Source organism: Micromesistius poutassou, assembly GCF_964030765.1.
Source record: "Micromesistius poutassou genome assembly, chromosome: 5".
Taxonomy (NCBI): Eukaryota; Metazoa; Chordata; class Actinopteri; order Gadiformes; family Gadidae; genus Micromesistius; species Micromesistius poutassou.
Window position 1 is genome coordinate 17613257 of NC_140275.1, and position 27732 is coordinate 17640988.

At 44.3% G+C, this 27732-nt stretch overlaps 1 protein-coding gene across 4 annotated transcripts; it reads right to left on the reverse strand.

Annotated features, from left to right (window-relative positions):
* Positions 1 to 1246: 1246 nt before the first annotated feature.
* On the reverse strand, positions 1247 to 27653 carry trim36 (tripartite motif containing 36; the record flags this gene model as incomplete). 4 transcript variants are annotated; one of them, XM_084467821.1, is made up of 14 exons in its annotated part: positions 1247 to 1619; positions 4181 to 4294; positions 4715 to 4898; positions 7295 to 7512; positions 7746 to 7863; positions 13220 to 13341; positions 15078 to 15193; positions 15415 to 15552; positions 16619 to 16714; positions 18239 to 18385; positions 19159 to 19508; positions 22353 to 22418; positions 25188 to 25422; positions 27591 to 27653. In XM_084467821.1, the coding sequence occupies 14 exons, from the start codon at positions 27651 to 27653 to the stop codon at positions 1247 to 1249; spliced, it is 2340 nt and encodes a 779-aa protein (XP_084323947.1). The 4 variants fall into 4 exon arrangements, with proteins under 4 accessions (XP_084323947.1, XP_084323946.1, XP_084323949.1 ...); XM_084467820.1 differs by having other exon boundaries at positions 25176 to 25422; XM_084467823.1 differs by lacking the exon at positions 22353 to 22418 and having other exon boundaries at positions 7295 to 7493; positions 7739 to 7863.
* Between the last annotated feature and the right edge of the window lie 79 nt (positions 27654 to 27732).

Genomic DNA, 27732 nt, shown 5'->3' on the forward strand with positions numbered 1-27732 from the left:
ACCACTGAGACGCCATGTGTTCACTTGTCACAAGAAGCAACCACAAGGGTATCAAGACTTCTGTGGTAGCACTTGTTTTGTGAAAAAAAATGTTTCAACTGTAAACTAATTCTGTGGCTAGCCATGCCACAGAAATATGTGTTCTGCATAAGTGAGCTGTGATGTTTTCTCATTTCACCTCTGTAGGGCCAAGTAACTTGCTGCTACAAACGTGGAACCAAAAGTTCTACAGTGTTCAAGGTTCCCCCGGGTGTAGCTTCTGGATGTTGAAACAGAATAGCTTTAGTAGCAGAGTGCAAACTGTAAAATGTGGTGGACATCAATGTCGGCACGTGATGATATTGGTGACTTTGTGAGACAAGTTGGGACAGTACTGCTGAAAGATCTGTTAATGTGAGATGGTGATGCAATCATTGTGCCTACAACACACAAAGTAAAGACGCAACCAGGTGGTGATAAAAACGGATGGATAGCAATTCCAACATGTGCAAGAAAGTATGTGCAAAAATCAGCTGACGATATTTGTGAACAGATGACTCCAGGCTGGCTAACCCTAACCCTGTACAAAAAGTGAAAGAAATCATTGTCTATAAAGAAAAACATTTTAGTGCTGAAATTGTGCCTACCATGAAATCACACTTTTTGCCCTCAGTATTTTCTAGTTATTAACATACCACACATACATATGCCCATTGGAGCCAAACGAATAACCTATTTTCTAAAGAAGGCACCAAGATGCTAGCTTCAAAGTTTCCCCAAGATTACACCCACACACAAACACACACGCACACCCCCCACACACACACACACTTGATCCCAATGAATATTCAAATATTTATCCATGACTGTACCGAAAGAAAAAAAATGTTTGAAAAATAAAATAATTTAAATCACTTAAAATTATTATCGAACAGGACTACAACAGGGCAAACTGAGAAGCCATGACGTGAAACAATTAACAAGTTCACAATAGCGGTTGATTACAGCCAGGTGGAGTTACAGTTGATTAAGATAAGTTAAGAGACTTTGGTGTGCATTGGAAGCAGAAGCCCAGACCTAGTGTTATACATGCGCTCTGTCGCCGAGTACCCCTTTTCACATCCAGGACAATCACCCGCCTCTCAACGGTGGCCCCCTCTCCTGGAGAAGCACAGTTCCCATTCCAGTCAACGAGTCTCTCCTCGCCCCCCCACCTCCCCCCGGGAAGACCCGATCCTAACCCAGCCACGTTTCCCTCGTTCCACCACTAGAAGGTGAGTCTCTTGGCCGTGATGAACTCTTCCAGGTGGACCCTCCCTCCGCCCATGAGGCCGAAGGCGGGGTACATGGTCCCGGAGCACTCCACCTGCCTCTCGTAAAGGCACCTCATGGTGTCGGCGTCGTAGAAGTACACGCGGCCCGCCTCGTAATCCAGGCACACGCCCACGCGCTGCGGCATTGGCAGCACGCGCTCGCTGGCCGCCGCGGAGACCAGCGCGGAGGAGGAGGAGGAGACGGAGGAAGCCGAGGCCTTGGGGATGAAGAGCTTGCCCATGCCCAGGGCGAGGAGGGTGAAGGGCTGGGAGAGCTCGTAGCACGCGTCCTCGCTGCCGCTGTCGTGGCCACTGTCCTGGTCGTACCTAAAAAGGCACACGTTTTTTTTCAAGTTAACGTTCAAGTCAAGCATTGGACAATTTGGCAGTGTACATTTTTTGTTATTTTTTACTTGGATGAACATTTATGAATTCGAGAGAAACCTTTTTGAGCCTTTAAAAACACTACAGATTTTCCAAGTCTGTCCTCTCTCTGCGGTATGTTATGTACTTGCATGTTCCCCGAGTATGCCCGTTGGTTCAAAGGTTTATTCTTTATTCATGTTTAAAACCATGAATAAAGAGCATGAGCCATTAGTAAGGAAAATAAAGTTTCCCTTCACATTTCCAGGGGTGATAGTAGAAAAAAATCCTGAGCCTGGACTTTTTTTCCCTGGGAGGTAAGCGGGCCCCTAATGCCCTGATCAACATAATTGTCAAGCGGGATCCAGAGGTATGCTCCCCTGGAGGAAAATTTGGATAAATAGTCCCTTAAATGATAGATTCTGGTGAATTCTGGTGATTCTTTGTGGAAATAAATTGAAAACATTCAGACATGAGATGAACAAACCAAATAATACAACAAACCAAATAATATAAGCCTATATTACAGTAGCATCTTTGTGTAGAGCACCAGAGCTCTTGGGACCCTGGGCCTGGTAGGCCTGTTCAGTAATCCATCCCTGCTTTTAACTAGTCATTTACCTGCATACGTATTGCTCGTATAGCATACTGAGACTACAGATACTACAGCCATACCAAGAAAGGTCAGTAGGTGGCAATTATGATACTCCAAAGTAAACTAGGAATTGATTAGTAGCCTAACCATTGACTAAAGGGCATGAACAAGGTGACATAAATCTTTCTACAAAATATGCACCATTTAAATATGCACCAGTTACAGTGCAACAAAAACGTATATAATACTACAACCCTAAAGTTGTTTATTCAAATCAATTTGCTATTAAGAGAATACTATTTAATAGAAAACTAAAAAAATATAGCTTACTAAAGATAAGATATTATAAGATAGCTCGCATGCTGCCTCGAGACAGACAGATGCGTCAGGGCGGGTTTATCCTCCACTAATTTCTGACACAAAGTGACGAGTCGATGAGCGATTGTAAACGACAGATCAAACGCGGCAATGAAGGAGCACAAGCAGCCGTGCGATCGGTCATTGAGGCTCGGATATCTGCTGTGGCTGTTGCCCCCGGCAAACGTGAGGTGTACTGAATTGCTCGGACAGCTGCTTGATGCCTAGGGTCGAATTTGTGCCGTGACAGCACTTTTTTCCGCAAGTTCCATACAATATTCTCCTTGCGCACAAAGTGCAGAAGCATGTTTTGCTAGCAAGCTCCTGGTTGCCGGAGTTTTTGACACCAGCTCATCCACTCGTCCGTTGTGACTTTAAACCCGGGATTGCATTGTAAGAGAAAAATAAGCTTTGTTCCACGCTGCAATGCAACGCAATAAACATAAGAGCTGTGTACAATTAGTGGTAACGTTATTGTCACTGACGGAATGAGTCATCTTATGCGAACCAAAACAACCTTAAAATAAACGGAATATTGCTTTTTGGACATACTTTGTAATCGGGGCCTTGTGTTGTTATTGAGACACTGCGGAGACGCTTCAGAAATATGCAGAATATCCATTTTATATAGGCCTATATATCACAAACCGCATAAACGTTTCTCGAGCCATTGATCAATAGAGACAACCTGCTGCTTCCTGACAGCCGGCGCCAAAGGCAGTGATTGGTCACACAGACACGCACCTTAATGCAGCGCAAAAATTATAGATAATTGCTTGTGCTTGTGTAGGTACAACACATGGAATGTTGCCTTTAAAAACTACACCAAATGTATTCAGGAAGACGTTAAGGCATGTAAACAAAAAAACCAACTAATTTACGGGTGCGTAAACGCCACTCAGAGGTGCGTAGACGCTATTTCCAAAATTCCAGAGGTGGGTAAAAGGCGTTTACGTGCATTTAGCCACCACTACAGCCCTGGATATGACTGGCCAAAACACAAGACTAGCCCCTACCCTATTTCTGATTGGCTTAAGTAGGCCTACTGGTGTGGTTAGAGCGAAAGCGCCTCTCTGATCTTGGGAAGTGTCAGACCACGCCAACGCAAACCTGATTTTTTTTTTTTGCATCGGCGTGGCGCCGGAACGCTATCAGCCCTGCAGGTCTCTAGTCAGCTTGGTGCTGTGAGGAGGGCTTTGTGCGCGAGTAAGCCGTTTACTGGGTTATACCGGGCCTCTTACATCACAGGATTAGGCGCGAGTCACACAGACTTGTCTCTTGGGCGATTTGTGTTTGGCCGTGTGTGTTTGTGTATGTTTTGCTCTAAATGGTGTTGGAATTGTGCAAGAATGTGCACATCCCAAATTGGGTGTTTTCACACACACACACACACACACACACACACACACACACACACACACACACACACACACACACACACACACACACACACACACACACACACACACACACACACACACACACACACACACACACACATCTCATTGGGTAATCATTAATACAGCACACATTTCATCATCACTGTATCATCACACAGTTGATTGGCGCGTACCTAGGGCTGCTGGTGTCTCTGGGGTTGTGGAACCACTCGAGCAGCTTGGTGTCCGAGGCCACGCCCACTTTGACCAGGTAGGAGTGCGGCTCCACCCGGAAGGCCCAGAAGTGACTGCGGAGCAGAAGAGCCCGCTTTCAACAAAACCCATCGCAGCGAAACACCTCGACCCTCAGGACAACTCACCACAAATCAAATCCTTGGTGCTTTTTTTTTTAAAAACTCCATGAGAAGGGACAAGGAAGAGTGTGAAAATAAGTAACCGTATAGGAATGCTGAAATTTACATAAAAAAATATTTAAAAAAAGGGTAATAGTCAAAAGCAAATCTTAATTCTTGATAAATCATTGAATAGATGGGATTAGCTAAAGGTTTGTATCTCAACAGCCCTGAAGGGATCCGGGCTGAGTAAATGCCCGACTAGGATTGAACCAACACTCAGCAACAGTCCAATGTCCAGCAGCATTCACGGTCAACTTTAAGGGGCAAAAGCCAAGCGTTTCTTCCCCGGGCCTCGTCGGCCAGTCCCCTTACCGTCCTTGGGTGATTCCCATGTCCCCTATGATGTAGTCCAGGCCGATGTAGCTGCCGGTCTGCACGCGCTCAGAGGAGAGCAGGAAGGCCATGCCCGCCTGGCTCTCCACGCTGTCCCGCCGCTTGCTCAGCACCAGCCGCTCCGCGCTGAAGCCACACTTGTCGTTGAAGAGGAACCCGAACGCTGCGGCGTGGAGACAGACGCGGTCGAGTTAAAAACACCCAAATCCACGGTTCATCTTTTAAGGACACGCGAGGATATCCATCCCAATTCTGCTCCCGTTAGGTCACGCAACAACACCGATATCCCCCAAAAAAACGAATGAAATGGATTGCCCGTTTGTGTAAAATATAAGTCTTCCCTTTTACCAAGCTGCCTTGTTATATATTAATATATTATCATTTTAAGATATAAAAACGATGTAAGTTAGGATAGGAGCAAAATTCACTCAATGTGTATTGAAACTATAAGAGTGCTGGCCTGAATGGTCAGATCAAGTAAAGTAGGAGGAAGACATAAATATATTTATATATTAATTATAATTTTTTTTAACTTCAAATGTTATGTTACAAAGGCGGACACAAGAGGGCGCTGCAACACAAGATCCTGGTCTGGGAGAGGATCAGATGGCTGTGGCATGAAGGCCTCCCTCAGGCAACGCTAAAATCCATGACCTCACTCCTTCCTCTTACTCACCATCTCTCGCGTGCATGAGGCATTTTCAGACCTCATCTGTGTGGAATTAAACATGCGCTTTAAATAGCTTCTAGGCCATAGGCCATCATTAGCATAACATAGAAAACATGTAGGCCAACAGAGGCAAACACCTGCTCACTCGACCGTCGCATGCAGTGTGTGCAACTCACATGGAGGAGGGGGTGGGGGGGGGGAGAAAGAGAGGAAGACCCAGTTTACTTAGATATGACAGGGGAAGTTGTTAGAAAGAGAAACTACATGGTCCAACTCTGTGCTTGGATTATCACGAGTTCATGCCAGGGAATAGACTTGTTCATGGGGCTTTGGAGAATGGGGAAGTAGCACAAGCATATAAAATAAGGCCTTCAGCAAGTATTTAACTATTCTTAATGTGGTAATAAGTTGTGAAAGTTGAAAAACTAGAAAATAGAGCTTTATATACACCAGAATAGCTAGACCAAGTGCACTGAGTGTGTCAAAAGCTTGCCAATCAAGACGTCATCCGATTCCCGGAATGCAACGTTTGTGGAGAACCACACCACCTTTTTTTTTTTTTTTTTTTCATCATGTTGGGGCAGCAGCCCTCATGTCCTCCTACATGTGGCTGGTTTATTTGATTTCCTGGTTTCTCCCCATGCACCCTTTCCCGCCGTTGTCCCCGCAGTGCAAAACATTCCACCCCATTACTGCAGCTCAGTGGATCCCTCCTGTCCCCCTCACAGTCACAGAGCGGAGGAATGTGGCAGTGAGCTGTGAACGCAACACCAGAGACACACTGTGATAATGTGCAAAGTAAGCGTGGCCATAATCACAGAAGTGGCTACGACTATGAGCGGGCATCGGCCTCCACTTCAGGTCGAGTTTCCCCGCCAGGAAATGTTGAATGCGGATTTTGTTAAATATATGCTGCATTCTGGGAAGAGCTTTGAAATCCAATTTCAGTGTCAGCCGATTGAAAGCTAATTAAATTCCTGCATCAGACCTAGATTAAACTGGCCATTCTGAATGCATCGACGATCAAACGTGCACAAAAGAGCAAGTCGAGCGCACATAAACTACTGCTATTCATATTTTGCCAGTAGGGTATTCATATTGAGACTGGCGCTTGTGGTAAAAATCCTGAAGAAGCACCACAGATGGATGGTCGTGAACAGTTCATTAAAAAGAGAATTAAAAAAGCGGTTTATGTTTTGTTTTTGGGTCCAAGCCAATGGGAGGCGCCCTAGCAAGCTTTAAATGTGACGGACAGATGCAGACCCAACTGTGGCTCAACGGTTCCTCCTCAAAGCAGAGGGGAACAAAGGGAGGGAGGGGAGGAGGAGGGGGGGGGAGAAAACAAAATAAACTGTTCCAAAATACAACCAACTTTGGTAGCCTCAGCTGTCTGAAATCCAAAAGGTTGTCGTCATGGTGATTTGCTGGAGAATAGAACGCACACACTGGGAAAGCAAAAAAAAAAAAAGAAGCTAATAAAGATAAAAGTCTTGCTAGGCTGTTGTCCTGAAATTTGGCACGCATGATAACTCAGACATGCCCAGAGAACTAAAGTGGATATCGGGGGCTCAGGCCCAACCTTGGTGCAATGAGGCCCAGTGGAGGGGACTGATTCTACAGTACAAAACAGGGTGGAACTAACAACGGGCCGTCTTGAGCAGAGGGGACCTTCTTGGGATTATCAAAGAGCTGTATTGATTTTAACAGATCCATTCAGAGCAACATCAGACCCCATCGACGCCTCGGTAAACTAGGTGAAAGATGAGCACACGGTTACTCAACGACAAGCGGACCACACCACTGCATTCCTGTGGAACTGGTAAAACCTTGTCGTCTACTCAGCATAGTTATCCGGCCCTTCAAAAACAAAAACCACAGCCCGTCGTCACCTGGGGCGGGGGGGGTGTGGAAGGTGACCTCCGGGCTGTAGGGGCTGTGCATGGAGTTGCGGCAGCTCCGGACCCTGAAGGCGTACAGGCTGTCGGGCTCCAGGTCACAGACTACAGTGCTGGCTCCGTAGACCCGCTCGGTGGTCCTCCAGGCCCCCGAGTCCACACCGTCCTCCTGAGGCGGGGACGGGGACGGGGACTGGCCCGGGCCCCCAAGCCTGGAGAGAGAGACGAGGGAGGACACATCAGCAGTGGTCATTGCAGATGGAAATGCATTGCAAATATAATCTACTAAATACAACAAACTAGGCTCAGCATTTTGGTTACGCAATTGCCCTATAGAGTTAAAATAATGCAAAAGGGCCGACCTAATCAGACTCTTCAAGCAGGGGGAAATAACAAGCACGCCGATATAATGAACACACACACACACACCACACAGATTGCTAACCTGCGGTATTCCAGGAGCTGGTGATCCGTAGCTATGTGGTCATCAGAAAGCCTCCAGCAGATTGTGGCTTCATTGTAAACTCTGCTACGTGATAGGTCAATCAAAGGAGGGTCAGGGACTGTGATTGGCAAAAACAAAAAAAGGAGGAGAGAGTAAACATTTAATAAAACAACCTTCCATTCAAAGAAAATTTGTACATTTCCGCTTGTGCATTTACAGGCTTGGCACCCTCAGATCTGTCCTCCACCAATATAAAAAAAAAGCTAAGAATCATTTTTAATTTCTCCAAGTCAAGGGATCTTATCTTGCCTCTCATAACCTATTAACGCATTACACGATTAAATATGTATTTTGCAGAGATCAAAAACTACTCAAAACAGCTGCAGAGATGAATATGTTATGTTATGAATAATTTGACCAAATCAGTATTAAGGCCAGTGTTCATCCATGCATAAAGCATTTATTTTGCAAATGCTGTTTTACATGCCATGGCTAGTGCAAATGATATGTACTCAAATCAAAATACATTGAATATTTTACTCCAGTGAAAGAGTCAGTGTTTACATTAATTTGTTAGCACTATATTAATACAAATATAGAACAATACAACTAAAAAAATGATATAAACAGAGTCTAAAATGCACACATAACTGAGGTGTGAAGTGACTTGGTATTAATTATCTCAAATTAGTTACGGAAATTGAGTACTTTTGAATAGTTTTCTTAGGTAAATAAACCCACCCTTTTACAATTCCAGTGCTCATCAAAACCCTTAAAAAGGTGCTACATATGATATTCTGTACATTAATATAACAGCAAACAAACTACAAATGCTGTTTTCTGGCCTTTGCTAGGGCATTTAGGGCTTGCCCTAGCTCAGGGGTGCCCAGCACACTTCAAGCTACTTTCAAAATGACCAGGTCAAAATGATCTACCTACATTAAATAATGCTAAATATTCACACACACACACACACACACACACACACACACACACACACACACACACACACACACACACACACACACACACACACACACACACACACACACACACACACACACACACACACACACACACACACACACACACACACACACACCTTGCACTGAATGGAGTCAGCCAGGGTTGCATTGTCCGGACAGTAGCTGCTGGAAGATATTCTCAAGCAGGCTTCCAAATGACCAGTGATGGTGGTACGGTATTTGGACTTACTAATAATCATGTGGGATAAGGCTGACTGGTATAACTAAGTAGAGCCAAATAATGCAATCAAGGAGGTTGCACATTTCCTCATGGTTGGATACTTTTCCTTTGTGAGTAAGTTCCAAAATTGTCCATGAGCCCTGGACTTAAGCTCAATATCAGCTTATACTGTCAAAATCTCTTCTGCCACTGCAGACGTGTTCAGGTGAAACAATGGTGCAATTTTTTGTTGTTGATTGTAGTAGAAATGTAGCGATTGGCAGATCATTTTCGTCAAACAAGTGGTAAATGCCATAGGGATGATACTTCTTAGTGGCCTGCCAGGGGCCCCCAAGAAAAAAAAGAAATATATATATTTTTTTTTTCTTGGGGGGGCCCCCTGGCGGCTCGGGGGCCCCAAGCAGTTGCCTGCCTTGCCTGTTCACAAGCTGCGCCTCTGAGTGCCTAAAACCCTGGGCAACGGCCATGGAACTAAAGGAGGTTTGTATTGAAATGATCTGGACCGGATTGACCTGCTAAATGGTGTTCGCTAAGAGGTTCCCGCACAGACACGCTGCCAGACAATGCACTTTGTACAGAGGAGAAGCACTCACTTCAGCACCACTATCTATCCTTTTCCAGTCATCTTTGTTCACTTTCCAACTCCAAGAACAAACCCATTCACCGTTCGCTCCCCATTCCCTGTACATTATCCTCAGTTCCACGCCAAAACTTAAAGGATTTCCATCAGGGAGCTAGTGTAATTGTTCTCTGGGTTCACCTTCTTTCCACTGCAATCTCTGTCCTCCTCCAAGGCTCGTCTGAAAGAACCTCAGCCAGTCGCCCCCCCCACACACAGATTAACTCCCCCCTATAGGGGATGGTCCTCTTATTGTACAATGCAGTCACTTTTCCTTACACACACACACACACACACACACACACACACACACACACACACACACACACACACACACACACACACACACACACACACACACACACACACACACACCTTTGTTGCGTCCAAAGCCCCTCCAACTATTGACTCCCCGGATCCCCTTCCCATCTACAGTTAAATCCCCGTTTTCATCACAACCTACCCTCGCCTTACAGGAAGACGAATTTGACAAAGTGAAGTTGGTTTACATTACCTGACAACACCTATTCAGCCATAAAGAGAGGATTTGTAGGGAAAAATTGCAATGCAGAGTGGTGTTACCCATTTCATGATTAGTTTCCCTTCCCAAGGGCCGGTGCGCCCAGACATGCCAGTACTGATGTTAACCAGCTTACAGTAGAGCCTTCGTGTAAAAACTTTCTATACACTGAAACACTGTACACACCGTTTCCATGGCGGTTGCACTGCTTGGCGCTCTAGTCCAAGAAACTCAATAATGGCCCTTTATAATTACTTTCCACTGTCAAAATCGTCAATGTACTTTCACCAATTTAACGAACAATAAAAAAACAAAATATATATAATATGCTTAATTTATTTGTACCACCACGACCGACTATAAAGATGAGTCTGCTTGTAGTCTTCTGTACGTTTCCTTTTAAATATTTTGTACTACGAGGCTCCGCCTCCTAATTATTGTAAAAGGGAAGGGAAAACATAACCGCTCATCAGCCAAATAACCCTTGAGCAGTATTGGTCTAGAATGGATAATGGCTCCGGTCTGACCGGAGATCCCACTAAGGCTCATTTAAAAGCCACAGGGAGACGCTTTCTTCCTATTTCTAGGTGCTGGACAGCTTTCCTGACAGCTACTGCCGCTGGTTTGAGGTTGCCTTTTACCAACATCGTCATGTCTTTCCTACCACAATGTCCAATAAACAATAGCAGGGCCGACATGGAAAAGTTTGGGAACCACATGAAATGCCACTGAAAACAGTTTGACCATTTATAACATTTTGAAGATGACCAGGGTTTGAATGAGAGAATCATAGTGTCCGCATCATGACATTGTGACCCTGCCCTTTCTTCAGAACCCTTCCTAGAAATTAGGAATTTGACATGGCATTTACCATAGAAAAAACATCTTACAAGGGCTCTATGCCAAAAGCCTATGGTAAGGATGATGTTGAGCTTCTGTATACTGGTGAACAAACAGCCCCTTATGCATAGCATGGGAGAAAACATGGATCAAAAACATTGGAGGCCATCTTTTTTTTTAGAACAATAGAATGGAAGAACCATCCATCATTCCATTTCAGAAACTATTTTTTTTATTATCGTATTTCCAGTCACCATTCCAACATCACAAAACTGATGATCAACTGATGAGCAGTAAGAGAATAAAGACACCCTGCATAGGCTTATGCAGTCAGTTCATTGACTAGAAGGTTATCTTTGATGAAATAAGTTGCTTTGTAACAAAATAATTCTTGTCAATATATTCATGGCCAGCAGTTGTATCCTGCACCAAAAAGCCACCACAAACACCCTTAAAATAATTACCATGGACTACCTCCTAGCTGCACTCTGCATAATGAAAAAATACATTGCATAATTATAAATAACTTAAATTATTAAGTTAAATTATCCCTGAGACCCCAGGGTTAAAGCACATCCATCAGCTCCCCTGCAGGCCGGCTGTAGCGGGCTCCACTTTCCATTAAGTACTTGCTGACCATTAGGTTAAAGCTCATTTCTCCTTGCCAAGGAAGCATTTTGTGTACAAAACCATTGACCAAGTCAAATACATTGTTGTCCCATTTCTCTCCTCCTCATGCATGGTCATCACGGAAACTGTTAACCACTTTTTGAGGAGAATAGACATATTACATTAAGCTTTTAAGATAAGGTTGGATACTAAATGGTGAAACAGAGCAGAGGTTTCAAGCGGTGGACATGCCAAAACTATTTTCCAGAATCAATCTAAAAGTGCATGACTTGAGTTTGCACAAATGATTTATGTTATTTGTTAATGGACCTCCTTTGAAAGTCAGTTTCCAAAATATACGAGTTTAGAGCCAAAAGGTATATACATGAAATATCAGCAGTAAAAAGTCAAGATTTTACCTTTTCTCATCGGTGATAGACACAACTTCACTATATAAATTTGATCTTGTACGGGTTGAGTCACAGTTTAAAAACAACTATTGGTTCTTGACAATAGTTAGGACAAAGGCTAATCAAATGATAGATACACAACAATGTTGTTAGCGTCAATGGTGTGCTTATGGTTGAGGAAAACTTTAGTTTCCCCCAAGGGCAGCCAGAGTTGCACAGTGATGTGTATGTCGACGAAGCGTCACCATGGTAGAAAAGGTCAGAGAACACAGAGTGTCTTCATCTTCAGAAAATAAATCTTCCCTTTTTCATTCTTCCATTCTCTCATGAGCAGGCCATTGACAGTACATCACATTTTCCTCTAACCCCCAAAACGCTAGTGAACTCCACAGTACATGACCACACGCCACACAAAAAACATGTGCCGAGACCCTTCCTGTCAGGGAACCATGTAAACACATCTCTCTATTGCGCTGCATGCAGTTTCTTGAGGGAACTGGTTTGTGTTCCCATCGATTTAAATCAACCTGAGAGTGCCAGCCATGCAGGCCGCATGCCTTAGCTACCCATGTTCTGGGCCAAGTCTGCGGCCCTCTCTCCCTCCCCCCACTATCCCACCCATTAAAAAAAAAGACAAAAATATATTGAAATTAGATTAAAAAGTAGCACTTGTTATGGCTATTGTGATGGAAAAATGCATATGTTGTTTCCTTTTAATCATCTAAGTTGTGTTTCCTATTCCCTGTATTGTCTAACCACCCTACCTGTTCCTAGTTTTACCTAACCTTAGCCTTCGTGCCTGGGGTAAACCGCTCACAAGGGAGCAGGGATCCCCTCATGCATTCTTCTGCTTGATGAGAAGAGAGGGAACTCTGTTCTTTTGGTAAACATTATTTGATTTGGTCATTGACAATTGCAATGTGGGGAGGGTGTGAAACTGTTTAAATAGCTTAATGAACCTGTATTCTGGGCTCACTCTGCTAGAGAGGAGACTAGTGTATGAATACATTAAAATAGGTTAATTGTCTAGAACTAATGTGTGCTTTTTTGCATTTAGAGGTCTCATCTGTCCTAGACGCAATATCTCTTAAAGAAATTTCCACGACACTGCTTATGAAAAAGGGATCCTTCTAGTTAAGAAGATCCCATTTACACACACACACACACACACACACACACACACACACACACACACACACACACACACACACACACACACACACACACACACACACACACACACACACACACACACACCAATAGTACCAACCTCCGCCGAAGCACATCTCCTTCAGCAGCATCTCCTCTTTGGACGTGTCCACCACAAACTCATCGAAGCAGGGGTTGGACGCAGGGTGGAATGTCCTCAGAGACTCCGTGGCCCTCTGGATTCTGAACACGCACAGGAAGTTGATTTATTGAGACACAAATGTGAAGAAAGAAAAAAATGCGGCATAAAAGGCCGCACAGAGACATTTCTTCCGTCTGCGTACAGTATAGGATAGTAGTACTGAAACAAACCGGAAAGGGGCAATGTGTTTGTGCTGTGTCATTGTGTCGGATTAATAACACCTACAGGAAGTAATGTCATTAATGTGATGACTAGCTCTACAAGTCGAACATAGATTACAAATGATAAATTATATAACAGTTACACAGCACAGTCCAGGGTTAAATCACATAATATGATCAACATCTATTGGAATGTTTGAAAGAACAAAAACAGTAATACAACGAATGAGTATGAAAGCTTGTGTCTTTGAAAGTGAAAGCCCTCTAAATAGTCAAAGCTGCTAATGGAGGATCAATTAGCTGGATTAGCGGCCGCTACATTCCTGCACATGCATTGGTTAAAGTCTATTTACAGTCTGTGGCTTTCCTTTAGACCCCTTCTTAACGCCACTAGCATGTGGGGTCTACCGGTCTAACCAACAAGAGAGCGGGTTTTCTAGCAAACGGTAGGTTGCTGGTTAGATCCCAGCAACTCCTAGCCAAGTGTCAGTGTGTCCCTGAGCAGGACACAGGAGCCTAAGTGCTCCTGAGGAGCTGGCTGTCCCCTTGGAGGGTAGAAACCTTGATATAAACGCAGTCCATTTAAAACATGCTGCCCAGTCATGCAAAATTCATAATCAGATCTCCCTTCGCTAAAATAACTAACTGACCAAATCCTAATTAAAAATTCCAGAGGGTCCTAGAAAAGGGCAATGCCAGATTAAGCAGTAAACCCAAAAATCATGACTAAACTCAGTGAAGCTGAATGCATTCAATAAGGCGTTAAAAATAACATTTTAAGCTGTTAAATAAATACTTATAATTAAAGTGTTTTTTACAAGATGCAGACCATTCTCGGTTACTTGGGTTTCAGGCTACCGAAACGGCTTTTGAAAGAAATTTTCTATCTGGATAAGAAAAAAAGGCTTTTCATTGAAATACACCAGTAGGTCCCGGTCAGCCCTATACTGGTACCACAATCTTCCTCGGTGGCACACTTAGAACTACACACCTAAATATTATATTATCTTTATCTTAGAAAACACAGTAATCAAATGTTGACACATGCATCCACTTCACACTACTTGCCGTTTTAAAATCGGGTTTTAGACATTCCTTCTGGAAATCTATGAACATACTTCTTGCAAATAAACAAGTGTAATCTTCTCAGCAATAACTTCAACTGAAAGTTTATATTTCGATGTCTTCTCAAATCAGCGTGCGACCACCAAATCGGTCAGGCTGAAAACCCGCAACAAAGAAATGTGCCTTTTTATGCATCCGTTTTAGTATTATTATTTAACAATTTTTCAAGTTAAAATGTGTCTTATTGTTCTATCGGGGACGACCCAGAGGCTCATTTCGTATGTTTGCCACTGTGTTTGTGTGACAATGTGTGCGTGTGTGTGCAGGTTTACATCCTCTAGGTTTTCAGCATACTGGTTTTACTAGAATTCTGTGTCTTTTAATTGTGATGGCTTGAAATGCTTAGACGTTTCCATGCATTCATATTAGTTGACTCGACTGTGTTACAGTTCTGGCAGAGAGAAGGACTCTCAGTTTGCAGCATATGTAGTGTTGTTCTGCCATTCTTTCGCCCGGCTGTTCCAGTCAGTCTCCTCCGTGTGTCACTTTACCTCACGTGCAGCTGCTTGGCCGTCTGTACAAAGCACGACTGGTCCGTCTCTTTCAGCACCTCTTGAGCGTAGCCTACCAGGCCACTGTTCTCCAGCATTCCCTGGTACTCCTCCACCTTGGAAACCAACAAACAAAAGTTATTCTCCAACGCTGCATACACCACTTTTATCCACGAGAATGTTGTTCCATGACCATTTATTTTCATATTTTTTTGAATATTAATTAAATTATTTTGCATTTATTTTATGCCTGCCCATCCAGCACCAATTGTACTCAAATCCATTCCAAGAGGGAGAGATACTTCTGTCTGACCCGTCACCCATTTTGAGAGCACACCTGGCCTTTGAGCTGGTCTAGGCGCCGGTTGCGCGACTGATCAATGGACCGCAACATCTCCGTCTTCCTCTCCTGCAGGATCTCGAACAGCCGGTCGAAGTGCTCGATGGCCTGCCGCTCTGAGAGTTGTCCATTTTCCTAAGAGAGCAAAACAATAAATAGGAATCAAAAGGATAATTTGAGTGTGATTAAGTCAATCATTGAAAGACCTAAGTTGGTAAAGCCAATAAAAGATTGTTAAGCGACCGACATCTGTACGGCTGGACAATACCGACAGTCAGGGATAAACACCAGAACAATGTCCCTTTATATAAACCTAAACAAGGGGTGGCTGAATGCAAGCAAGTGTCCCTTGTTCTAGATGCTTTGTTTATAGTTGGGTTAACATCAACCTTCCTGGTAGATACGTGAATCCCATTACGGGAAAACAAAAGCACATTTGTACAGAAGCACTGTAAATATTGACAATGAGAAACATTTGTAACCATCAATACTATGATGCAATAGGCTGACAACCAAGTTTTAGGAATAACAATATCATCAATAAGAATAAAATAGTTACCACTGACTCTATGGACTACCATTTGCACTTTAGTCTTTGATCAGATTATGTGTAATGAGCAGATGATTCTATTTCTAAAAACATGTGTAATGAGCATGTAAGCACCTTGCACTAGGATACATTTATGCTGCAATACGCACTTAAGTCAAGTCAGGTTTATTTATATAGCACATTTCATATGGCATACATAGACACAATGTGCTTGTGGAGTGGAGTGGAGTGGAGAGATGTCATTAAATTATCTAAAATAAACAAACACACTTAGCAAAAGAAAAAACAAAACAAATTAAATGTACATGTCCTTCCTTTACCTCGTGGGACACATTCACGCCCTCATCTTATAATGTTTCAGTGTCATCTTGTGTGTATATATATATATATATATATATATATATATATATATATATATACACACACACACACACACACACACACACACGTCTTTCAAGACCACAGTCAAACTTGTTTTAATCAAACATGTTTGCATAGAAGATGTTTAACATAAGACAAATGGCCTCAAACGGAAAATGTTTAAAATGCAACACAGTTTTAGGAGATGACCTGGGTAGAGCATAAGGGGCTGGGAGTGAGCACATGACATGCCATTAAATCCAGTGCTGCGGTGAGTCAGCGGTCTCTTACCTCAGTCTGCTTGATCAGTACATCCAGATCCGAAATCTGAGTCCTGACCTGGTCCTCTTTACTGATGAGGTAATGGATACTCTTGGCCAGTTTCTCCTGCAGCGGGAAAACATCAGGAGACGGATGGAGTGAGTCAACCGTAATGTAATCAATGCACTGGTGTCTTGAAGAGCATACGATAAACAACATGATGTCAAAAGAAAACTGCTGCAACAAAGTCGATATTTGCTACTGCAGCAGATAATAAAATCACTGGAATCTGACGGCGAATGCGATCGCAAAAGGAAAGATATTTCCTTTGCAAGACCTCGCACTCAAGAGATTTGACTTTGGATCAGACATCCAATACCATTCTCGAAACAATCAGGATACAACACACCAGGACAAATTAAAGTGTACAAACTATCTTATAAAATATGTAGTACTTGGGGCCCTGGGTCTATGTGGAGGATCTGATTTCAGGCACAAACAAAGCGTCATCCAGCTGGGTCAGGTGATTAACCCGCACCAGATTGAAAGGGGTGGCCCAGCTCTAACCTACTCACAACATTTACTTTAGTGTTCATTGATCCTCCCTAGATAAGGACCAGGCCCCTACGCTGCCCTCAACCCCAAATCACCCCCAACTCAAGGCCTTCACAAAAAAACTAACTGATTTAAATGGATTCACTCCACCGACGGGCAAAGTCTGGGCGCCACTGACCAGCGACTGGCGCGTACGGTTTTCAGTTTCCAAACAAACTGAATCTGACCGGCAGGAGCTGGGCAACGGTCGGCCATTAATATTACAGCAGGAGGGGATGCAACCCAGCCCCACTACGCCCGCACTAGTAGTCCGTGGCCAGGAAAGCAGAACCAGTGTAACAGGATGTGGCTCCAGGTGGGTCTCTTTTGTCCTGAACAGGGGTGGGTGGGGGGGGGGGGGGGGGGGGGGGGGGGGTTTGAATAGAACAGGGTCACGCCCGTTACATTATCCATGCATCACATCGAGGGTTTGAGTTCCGGATTGATCAATTCTCCCAAACCAGACGTCGAGTCCCCTTCTTATGGGGGTGTGGTGTGCAGAGAGGCGTACTGGAGCTGAGTTACATCCCCCGCCAAAAGCAACGACAACCCTGACGTACATCGGAATGCCCTTCACCACAGCAGTGATGGGATTCCCCCACCAAGCATTAGTGTCAACGTCCAGTTGTCTTTTTCCGCCAAACTGGAGCACAACCTAGTTGTTTTCCTTCAGACAAATCCCTAGCCTGGTTCAGGACACTCCGATTGGCTGAGAGTACACAGACAGTTTTGGGGGAGGGGGGGGGGGGGCGGTCAGAGCCAGATCAGTTTTCATAAAAAAGGTCCAGGCTCAGCTGTACAACATTTGACTCATACACCCGGGTCTCATATCACACCGAATGAATCAAATCGTGGGACCGGCATTCACCTTTGTGTCAAAAACATCACGTACATTCTCGGATTCCAACTGTCCCTTCTAGAGGAACTTCCGATAGGCCACACCCATATTTCATACCCTCTGACACTGTGTCCCCCCCCCCCCCCCCCTCAGCTGTTCAGACAACAGGTGGTCGGGGGGGGGGGGGGGGGGGGGGGTGGAAATCAGCCGACCAGTACCTTGAGGATCTTGTAGGCGCTGCTCATAGAGGTGACTTTGTGGTTGGCGTGGGAACCGCCCAGCTTGCAGAGGTGACAGACGGGCCGTCTGCACACCTCACAGTACATGTTCACCTTCTCCATCTCGTGCTCCGGACACATCAGTACCTGGGGCACACCGGGAGGACGTTAGCGGCGACCAATCAGGCCAGACAGATGACAGAGTACAGATGGATTCTAGACAATGGCAATCGTCTGGCCCAGTAACGTATGAAGGGATGGGACGTTGGGGGAATAGTGTCTATTGGTGTACACTAGGCCTGTTGTATTGTCTCCTTTTAAATGTAGAAATAAAAAGAGTTGGTCTTATATTTCCATTTCAGTTCACTAACCTGATTGGATTAGTGAACAGCAGCAAAAGGCTTACAATGGGTTAGGAGTATTAACATCAAAGTACAGTTGAAATATTTATAATCATTTGTAAAGGGCCATTTTTGAGACCAAGATACTTATATATGTTGTTTTAAAATGATTAATAAAAAAAACATTGTTTAAATATTATTTCATAAGGTTTATGCATAAGAGTCAATCTGAATCATTCCAAGTCCAGCAAAGCAATTGCATGGCTATATCAGCAGCCTTTAAATGAGAACATCTCTATTATAGGCGGACTGGATTAGTTGACCGAGTCGTGTGAGAGGATCATGATAGTCATCAGCTCAAACACGGCATTAGTCACCAAGTAAATCACCCAGCCACAATTTCAAAAGGTGATGCATGCAACAGACACAAGGGTAAGAAGGCAATTTGTTCACCCGCCTGAAGAAGACGACAACAAAAGGTTTAAGATGCAAGGACATAAAACCCCAAGTGAACCGTTAACATAATTCAAGAGCAACAAAAAATTTAAACGGTTAAAAAAACCTGGAGAGGGGTCCTACCTTGGGCCTGAAGTTGGTGGTGGGCCCCACGTACTCGTGCTGGGCCTTGGGGGTCCCCCAGGGGTGGTTCAGCTTGAAGCACTCGTTGCAGTAGCTGGCCTTGCAGTCCATGCAGCTCTTGGTGGCCTCCTGCGCCGGCAGCGGCGGCTTGCACACGTTGCACATGATGGCCACGGCGGCGCGGGCCGCCTGCCGGTAGCGCTCCACGATGTTCTCCAGCGTGAAGTTGCGGAAGAGCATGCTGATGCCCCGCTCGCCCAACTCGATGTCGTGCTGGCAGCCCGGGCACGGGATGGCCGTGACGCGGGGGGTCACCGAGTTCCTCCGCCAGCCGGGAGACGAGATGGAACCTGGGGGGGGGGGGGGGGGGGGGAGGGAGAGCGGGCGTCAGACGAGGAGGAGAAGAAGACCAGACCCTGGTCCCCACCTAGACACAGTCTTGGCTTGGCTGATTTAAAATCGAATCAATAATTTGGCTTTTGCAGAGTTCTTTTAAAGCAGAACCTTCTCTGAAGTGGAGGGGCCGCAATCGTGGGAGTTCATCACGAAAAGGGCTTCGATAAAAACAATGTTTTTAGGGTCCAAGATTGCTTTTGGGGGGGAGGGGGGGGGGGGGGGGGCAATATTCACCACCATGAAAGGGGTCGTGGGGGCGGGGCACATGAGGTGTAAATGGGGTCTGTTCTCATCGCCTTCAACCCACACCCTTTCCCAGCTGTAGAGAACACAAGGGTGTGAGTGTTGTGGACTGAGGCCACAACTGGCCCAGAGGCCCATCACAACATCAGGGAAAAGTAGGGCGGGAACGGAGGGTGGATGAACATAGTCAATCAAACAAGGGAAAATGACGCCAATGGACACCAAGAGCACTCAGAAAGGATTAAAAAACCGAGGGAGGTAAAAGAGTATTGCGTGTGTTGATGTCGAACTGGACAGAGACATAAGCATCAGACTTCTTCCAAGACTCAAATACGTACAGGATTGACGATTATTGATCAAGAATAAGAATATAGCATGACAAATGTATATGATGATAAATCAATATTGATAATAAGAATTATCAATATTGCGTCCAGTTCAATGCAGCCACACTAATTTACATAACACACCAAGATATCTCTTAAAGAAGAATTGCTTTTAATAGGATAATACACACTTGGTAACTTCACTGTGCTTGTCACTAAGGTGGGGGCATAGTAACAAGGTTCAGCAACCGTGGACACACAAGGGAATATACTGTATCACACAAAGAAGCAATAAGGAAGTTCACACACAGACACACACACACACATCAACACAAACGGCAAACTGAAGGTCATGATGCATGAAAACGGCAAGCCAAAAAGACAAGCCATTCGGGACAAACAAATGTTTCAAATACTTCAGGTCTAGAGAGGAAATGCATATGTTGGGTTGTTATATGAAATGAATAAGCATTCCATGCCCAGCGTTCCACTATTAGATGAAATATTTGAACACGAAGAACACCAAAACGAAGGCTGAGGTACAACTAAGGAAATGCATTTACAAAACAGAGCAAGCAAAGCGAAACAGCCAACATGTTTTGAGTTCCATGTGTGTGTATTGCAACACCATTTTAACTGGATATAACCCCTTTTAGGCTGCTATGTGAAAATGTAAGAGAACAGAAGTGATCATTATGTAAATCATAAAAACCACACACACATTAGCGCATCTTAATGTGCCGGTATGTGTGTTTGCATGCTACACTCAGACTTGGCTTCTCAGTTGGGGCTGGTCAGCACAAAAAAGATCTATGCCTTACGCACAAGTCTGTGCTAGTGCGCGTGTGTGCTTGCGTGTGCATGTGTGTATGTCTGCTGCTCTGCGGATGGGAAGGGAGGTGGGGGGAGCCAAGGGCGAAAACTGACTAGTCATTACGGAACCGGTACATTCTGGCTGGGCCCCGACAGTGCAAAAAAAAAAAAAAAAAAAAAAAAAGGGGCGTCGGCTCCAAGATCCTTCACTACATCATCGGGAGGAAAGTCTCTCCACGCGTATCGCTACAAAAAGGACATGAAGCTACCTGAGCTACTCTGGTACAGAGCTTTGTGAATAATAAAAAAGGAGATACACAAAACAAGCCTGGGGTAATTTCACCGGTATAGTATTTGCCCGTCTGATCAAAGAACAGTGGTGGGAGGAGGATAAGGACACCTCTCCTTTAATCACGCAGTGAACTCATCAGGGGGAACGCTGTATCAACAGAGACCATGACCGCCCTAATCTATAAACAAAAGGCGCCGTTTGCTTTGTTTGGTATGCCTCGATTCCGAGGCACACCACACGTTTTCTGTGGCACCACATGATTAGTGGGGCTTGTGTCGTCTGTCAAATCCAGCTTTTGTGTGCACGAGTGTGCCAAGCCTAATCATTTTTTGTTTTTTTTAAACGCAACAAGCGGTGAAGAAACGGCGCTTATACCCTGAAGGGACACATTAGTTAAGAGAGGAGAAGCTATGAGAACGTCTAAAACAAGCCCAAACAGTTGCGGTATTTCCCTTATGTGCTGGTTAGCAACGACTCTCTGCAAATTCAGTTTAGGCTCAGCAGGCACGAACACGGACACACACTCAACCTCTTTCTCTCTCCCTTCTCTTTTCTATTTTTCTCTCTCATCCTATCCTTCTTCGAGACTAAATACATAGTTCTCCATTTTTGCTCCTTTTTTTTGGTTTCCTTCTGCCATGAGTCATCCCTAGACTTTCCCTCACAACATCTCATCCAGTTACAAAGCACAATTCCCAAAGGGATGCAAATCGATAGTAGAAATCAAATCCCTCCCAGCCAGTAGAGTGTACCTTTACTGCAATTCATGCTAGCAGTGAGGCTACCATGACTCGCCTTGAAATAACAGTCAAGTCATAGTTTAATTTGAATATGATGGTATAAAAGTCATAGTTTAACTTGAATATGATGGTATAAAAGGGACTGTTGCGATAACTAATTTAATGCATAAGGTAAGATTAGTTTAAAAAGGTGTGGAAACATGGATTGAAATATATTCTAATCTATTTTGAGAATATATTTTTGTGCGTTCATAGGAGAGTGGAAGAAACTAAAGTTTGCTAGATGAGCAGTTAGGCGCAGAAGAAGCACACCGGGGCTCACAGGAAGAGGAGGTCGGGGGTGGGGGGTGGGGAGGGGGTCTGGACTAGAAGGACTGTACTCACTACTTAAGCTACCCACAACATGGTGCCCTCGTCTACCTCGATGCCCAAACGACCTTCTGGCTGCAGCTGGAAGCAACGGCAGAGAGGCGAGGTGAGCACAACACAAAGAAACAAACATGGCAATGTTGAATGGCGAGACTCAAGACACGTCTCCGTCAAAACAGTGATGGAAATAAAAAAAGCCTTGGAGTTGATGCTGCAAAATAAAGAATAAGTGAGAAAAATCATCCAAGCTTTAAAACACAAATGATGTTATACAGTTAGGCACAAAATGGATGCTAGAAAATTAACATTTTAAGATTATTATTATGGAATTATGGAATGAGATGAAAGCTGACTCGTGAACCTTGCAGTCAAGAAATCAAGTCCCAACAGGGGACAATAAGAACGAATCGAATTCAAGAAGAATATGTCCTGTTCAATTTGTGAAACCATGTTTGCTTTGCAAACAAAGTTTTGCTGAACACGGCAATGCTAGTTTGGAATCAATCGAGAGCCAGCAAAATCAAGTACATCAAGCTAAATTGTAGGAAAACTCCTCAAATGTTTGCAACGACCGCTTACGGTCGAGGTCATTCTCATCTCAAGTGCACACGTCAAGAATCAGCTGCCAAACAAAAATACACAATTTGGAAATATTCAAAATTGTATTGCGAGTGCCAGCACAACCAAACAGATGCTTCTGCTTTGTTTAGAATCCAGTCACATAAAACCCCTGATGAGGAGAAACTCAACGCCGGCAATGCTACAGTCAGCGCCTCCCTCGCTCCCAGCCTGGCCCTACTGGGACTCCCAGCAGGGCCAGGCTCACCGGTGGTCTGGTAAATATAGCCAGCTGGCTATTCTTTCTCGTCGTCCAGCTAATCCTTCGTTCGTCCTTGCAATCACGTTGCGTCACCATGACGACAAAGGATCTGATCTCCCCACCAATAGGGCGTGACCTTCTGGTGTTAAAACGTGGACCATGTATAACAGGCGGCCGGTGGGATGTAATGTGCTCATGTTCTCTTTTAAAATAACATTAACTCGGCATGCTTGATAATCTGGTGGACATGCACATGGAGTTCACTGGTAAGCCCGTTCTGCATAGTCCCAGCAGCAGCCCATGTGGACGAACCAACGCTCTGTTGGCTCAGCCATAGGTAAACAAGCTTGAGTTGGAACTGTAGATGAATATGGAAAGTCAGTCAAATATCTGTCTGGTACGGATCCTCTATGGCTCCTTCAACCCAAATGTAGCGCTTGACATTTTGCCCTTGTAAATAGACCCACTTCGGGCTATGATGAATTGACTCATTCATGTCGGAGGGAGCTAAAATAAGATCTATATGGTCTGCTCCTACCGGTTCCCAACAGATGAAAGCTGTTGGGAAACATTTTCCATTAAATCAGCAATTTCAATTTCGGCATTCAAAAAAATATATATTAATGATACTCAACGTGATCCTAAAGATAGACTTACAGACGGTATACACAAATACAGCCCAAACTGTGCATCATTGTGGCCGTGTCCAGGCGACAGGACAGAGGTACAATTAAAGGGCAACTTCATGGAAATGGCGAGTGTCCCAGAGCTCTTGGGGAAGCAGAAAGCAAGCCTTGTCCCACGACTCCCACCAGCTTAGACGTTGACCTGCTCAAGCAGACCCAGCAATGCCATGCAGGGGGAAATTAAAAGCATATTGTGTCACTCACTCTCACACACACACACACACACTTACACTGAGCTGAGTCGTTTCTAATGAGTAGAAATACCTCACTGGAGCTTGAGAGAGGTGCTTTGTTCAACACACACACCCCCAAACACCACACACGTGGGTCATGTAAAAATGACAGCAGCCTTCTCTTGCAATGTGAAAGCAACATGAATGAAAGAAGGACTGAGTAGGAGCTAGCATGATTGCAGGGGACCTGCTGTGGAAACTGGATGCCCGGGGGCCTGTGGAAGGTAGACAGCCAATTCATTCAGGGCTTAATGGCGGATTGTTGATTCTTGGTCATTAAAACCAATCTGAGCTGGCAAGTTACTTGCGTTCCATACAATACAGCTACGGGTGGTCTGTGGTTGTTCTGGGAAGAAGCCAGGACTGGATTTGGGAGCAGTGATGACAGATCATGTCATGTCAACAGATGTAGAAACTATTATCTTCATGGTTGGTTCCATTTATACTGGAAAGGAGCTACACCTTAAGACAACCAACGATACTAGTTATATCAAATGTTTCCTCCTGGTAAAAAATGTGCACGTGGGCATTTTTCCCCATTACTCCCTTCGGGGAATAATAAGTATACTACCCCATCTAAACAAAGACAGGTTTAAAGTAGATTAAAGACCTGATTTATTCAGGGTTTTCTTGAAAATCTTGTTCTATCAACTTTGCACAGAGCCTTTAGAAGCTAGAGCAGTCAAAGTGTGTGTGAAACCTCAAAAATGAAACAAATGACAGTATACAGATAATGGCATGAGGAATACGCAGCAGCACTCAGAACAAAGCAGAGTCATGCTCCATTATGGCAAGGATGCTCAGTGGTAGACAGTGTGTGTTGATTTCCTGAAATATGAACAGTCCTCCACCCAGAACAATATTCCAAATACAATGCAAAGGTTGAAGGCTGAGACAGAAACCCCCCAGTCCAGAGTACCATTCCCGACATTACATATACGGCACCTCACTTTTACCACACCATTTCAGCATGTAAAACATCAACGTTTAGTCATGTCCAAGACTAACTTTCCTTCGAGGGGGGAATTAAATACTCCTCAATCGTGACCTCAAACAAGAAAATGTATATGACCCCAATATAAATCCTTGGTTTCCTTACCCCGGGACCCACCTGATCGGACTAGCCGGTCCAGTCTCTCCATGGAAGGGGAGGGAACCCTGGACCGGGGGCTACCGGGCATGGAGCACTCCGAGCCGGCGTCGAACGAGTCGTCATGGCTGAGCATCAGCAGCTCGCGGACGCATTTATGACAGACGCTGTGCTGGCAGGGCAGGATCAGGGGGTGGGTGAAGAGCTCCTTGCAGATGGGGCAGATGAGCTCCCTCTCAATGTTCTTGATGGGGACCTGGGGGGGTGAAGGAGATCCAGCAACCATGGTGTCAGTTGTTGAGTAGAAGGTCGATTGACCTTTTGTGTTCTTCAGAGGTCTCAGAATAAAAGATACAGCAGCAAATTACTTTTAAGACTAGATGGAAAGTTAGGCAAGAGTTTTGAATAACAAAATAGTAGGCCTACGGGTCATTCTGTGTCATATTTGACAAAGTTGAGGGACTTGTGGTGCTATCCATAGTTTAGCATGATCAACATGTGCATTCAGCACTGTGCATTGACAGTGGTCATTACATAACAGCAGAGAGTTAAAACTCTATGAAGTATGAACGAACAGCAACTGCTTTAGTTCAACTGCTTATGGTGCGATGCAGACGAATACTAATACGTTTTTAGGCAATAGTCTCCATTCATAAAATAGCCCATCATAAGAGCGTCGTATGGCGCCACCTGCAATTAATCAAAAAGGGACATCGAAGTAGGCCTATACCGATATTGGCCTACTCGTTAGTCACCAACCAAGTTCACATTTTTTCGGAACAAGTTGAGGAATTTAAGGAAGTTTAAAATAAGCCTGCCAACACATCTAGAGTGACACTCGTGTGTGTTGTCCTAACCCGAAAACAACCCCCAACAACGAGAATATCCCACTTAGAAGACCACATGATAATATTGGTCCTACGTTTATAGTTAATGCCAAAGTAAGACCGATTGTTAGAGCGCTCGGACTACGATAACGAATGAATGATCTCCCTCCAAATTAACCGGTTGTTTAATCCACCACTTACCGCAATGGAGTTACGCCGCACTTCTGCAGCCATGGTGGACGTTTTAAATGCCCTTCAGTGCTCAAATCTCAACTTCTCCAAAGCGGACTGGAGATGCCAGACACCACAATCGCTCAATATGCGCCGAGGCGACTGAGAATCAAGCAGAGTGACGCTGCAGAGAACCAGGACGCGCTAATGAATCAGCACTCGTTTCTGAGTTATTACAGTTTGGACGCAAGCAGTTTGAACACTGGGCTCGGCGGCCAAGTGGGGCGGGGAGAAGACTCGGCGTGGGGTAGAAATCTGCATAGGAACAATGCTGAAGCCCGGTGGTATTCTAAAGAGGGGGAGGAACTTCGACTCGGGGGATATCAAGTTTCAATGCAGTCATGGGGAGTTTTTGGCGAAGCTTCTACCTATCTGCAGCCGCCCAGCCACCAGCCTGGACCCCAATCAATTCATTATTGTCTAAATGAGCTACTAGGAGCCCTATGGGAAGGTCGATTAGGATTTAAAATTTGTCAGGCACATTCTCCCCTCTTCCTTTAGGGAGGCTTAAACTGATTTTATTGTTCGATTTTTTTTCAATGCATACATAGTGGTTGATTATACATGCATGAAAAATGAACTAATACCTCTGAAAATATTTCTAAATTGTATTTATTTGAAAGCTTTCGCATAATTCAAGTATTCTGAGCAGTGTCATTGTCACTGTGAGGAATATTTCACAATAGAATGGCCAATTTTGATATTGTCTTTAAATTTGATTGGATGAGTTACAGCTTTATAGTAGGTAGAGTAGTACAAAGGCATTGAACGTAATTACATTTTTGTAAATACAAAGGCAGGAACTCTCACCGCAATTCTTACACACACACACACACACACACACACACACACACACACACACACACACACACACACACACACACACACACACACACACACACACACACACAGTTGTGTTTATTGCAATGGATTCTTAATCACATTAAACGAATGCGCTTGATTTATATCTTATTACACAAACAATCAATCACTTGTGGCCATAATAGATCTGGCCCGTGCACGCATGTCATGTATCTCCTTCTAGGAGCCGGTGCTTGGGTTCCCTCTATCATAGACGATTGCCAGGAGAATTGCTATAAATAGGCACATTCGCCATATTTCTTTTGTAAATAGGCCAGAACAAACGATATGGTTTGTAATAACATACTAATGCTTAGAATGTCAGACGCAGATCTAATATTGGGAATTACTATGATTGAATAGAATATAAAAAACAGAATAAGCGTAAACCGCTGTTTCCACACCTCGATCAAAGCGACAGCTCGTCAGCGGCGCCTCCAGGGCATTGAAACCAACATACCTAATCTGTCATGATCATAAATCACCAGCACGTCAAACTCCTTACCTCTCCTCTCTCTATCCTCTCCACGATACTGGCAAACTCGGTCATATCCTCGGAATCCGACATGGCTGCAGATTATTTCAGTGCAATAGAGATAACAGATTATTAAAATATAAAACAGCAAACAAATGGGAAAGCCCTTCAA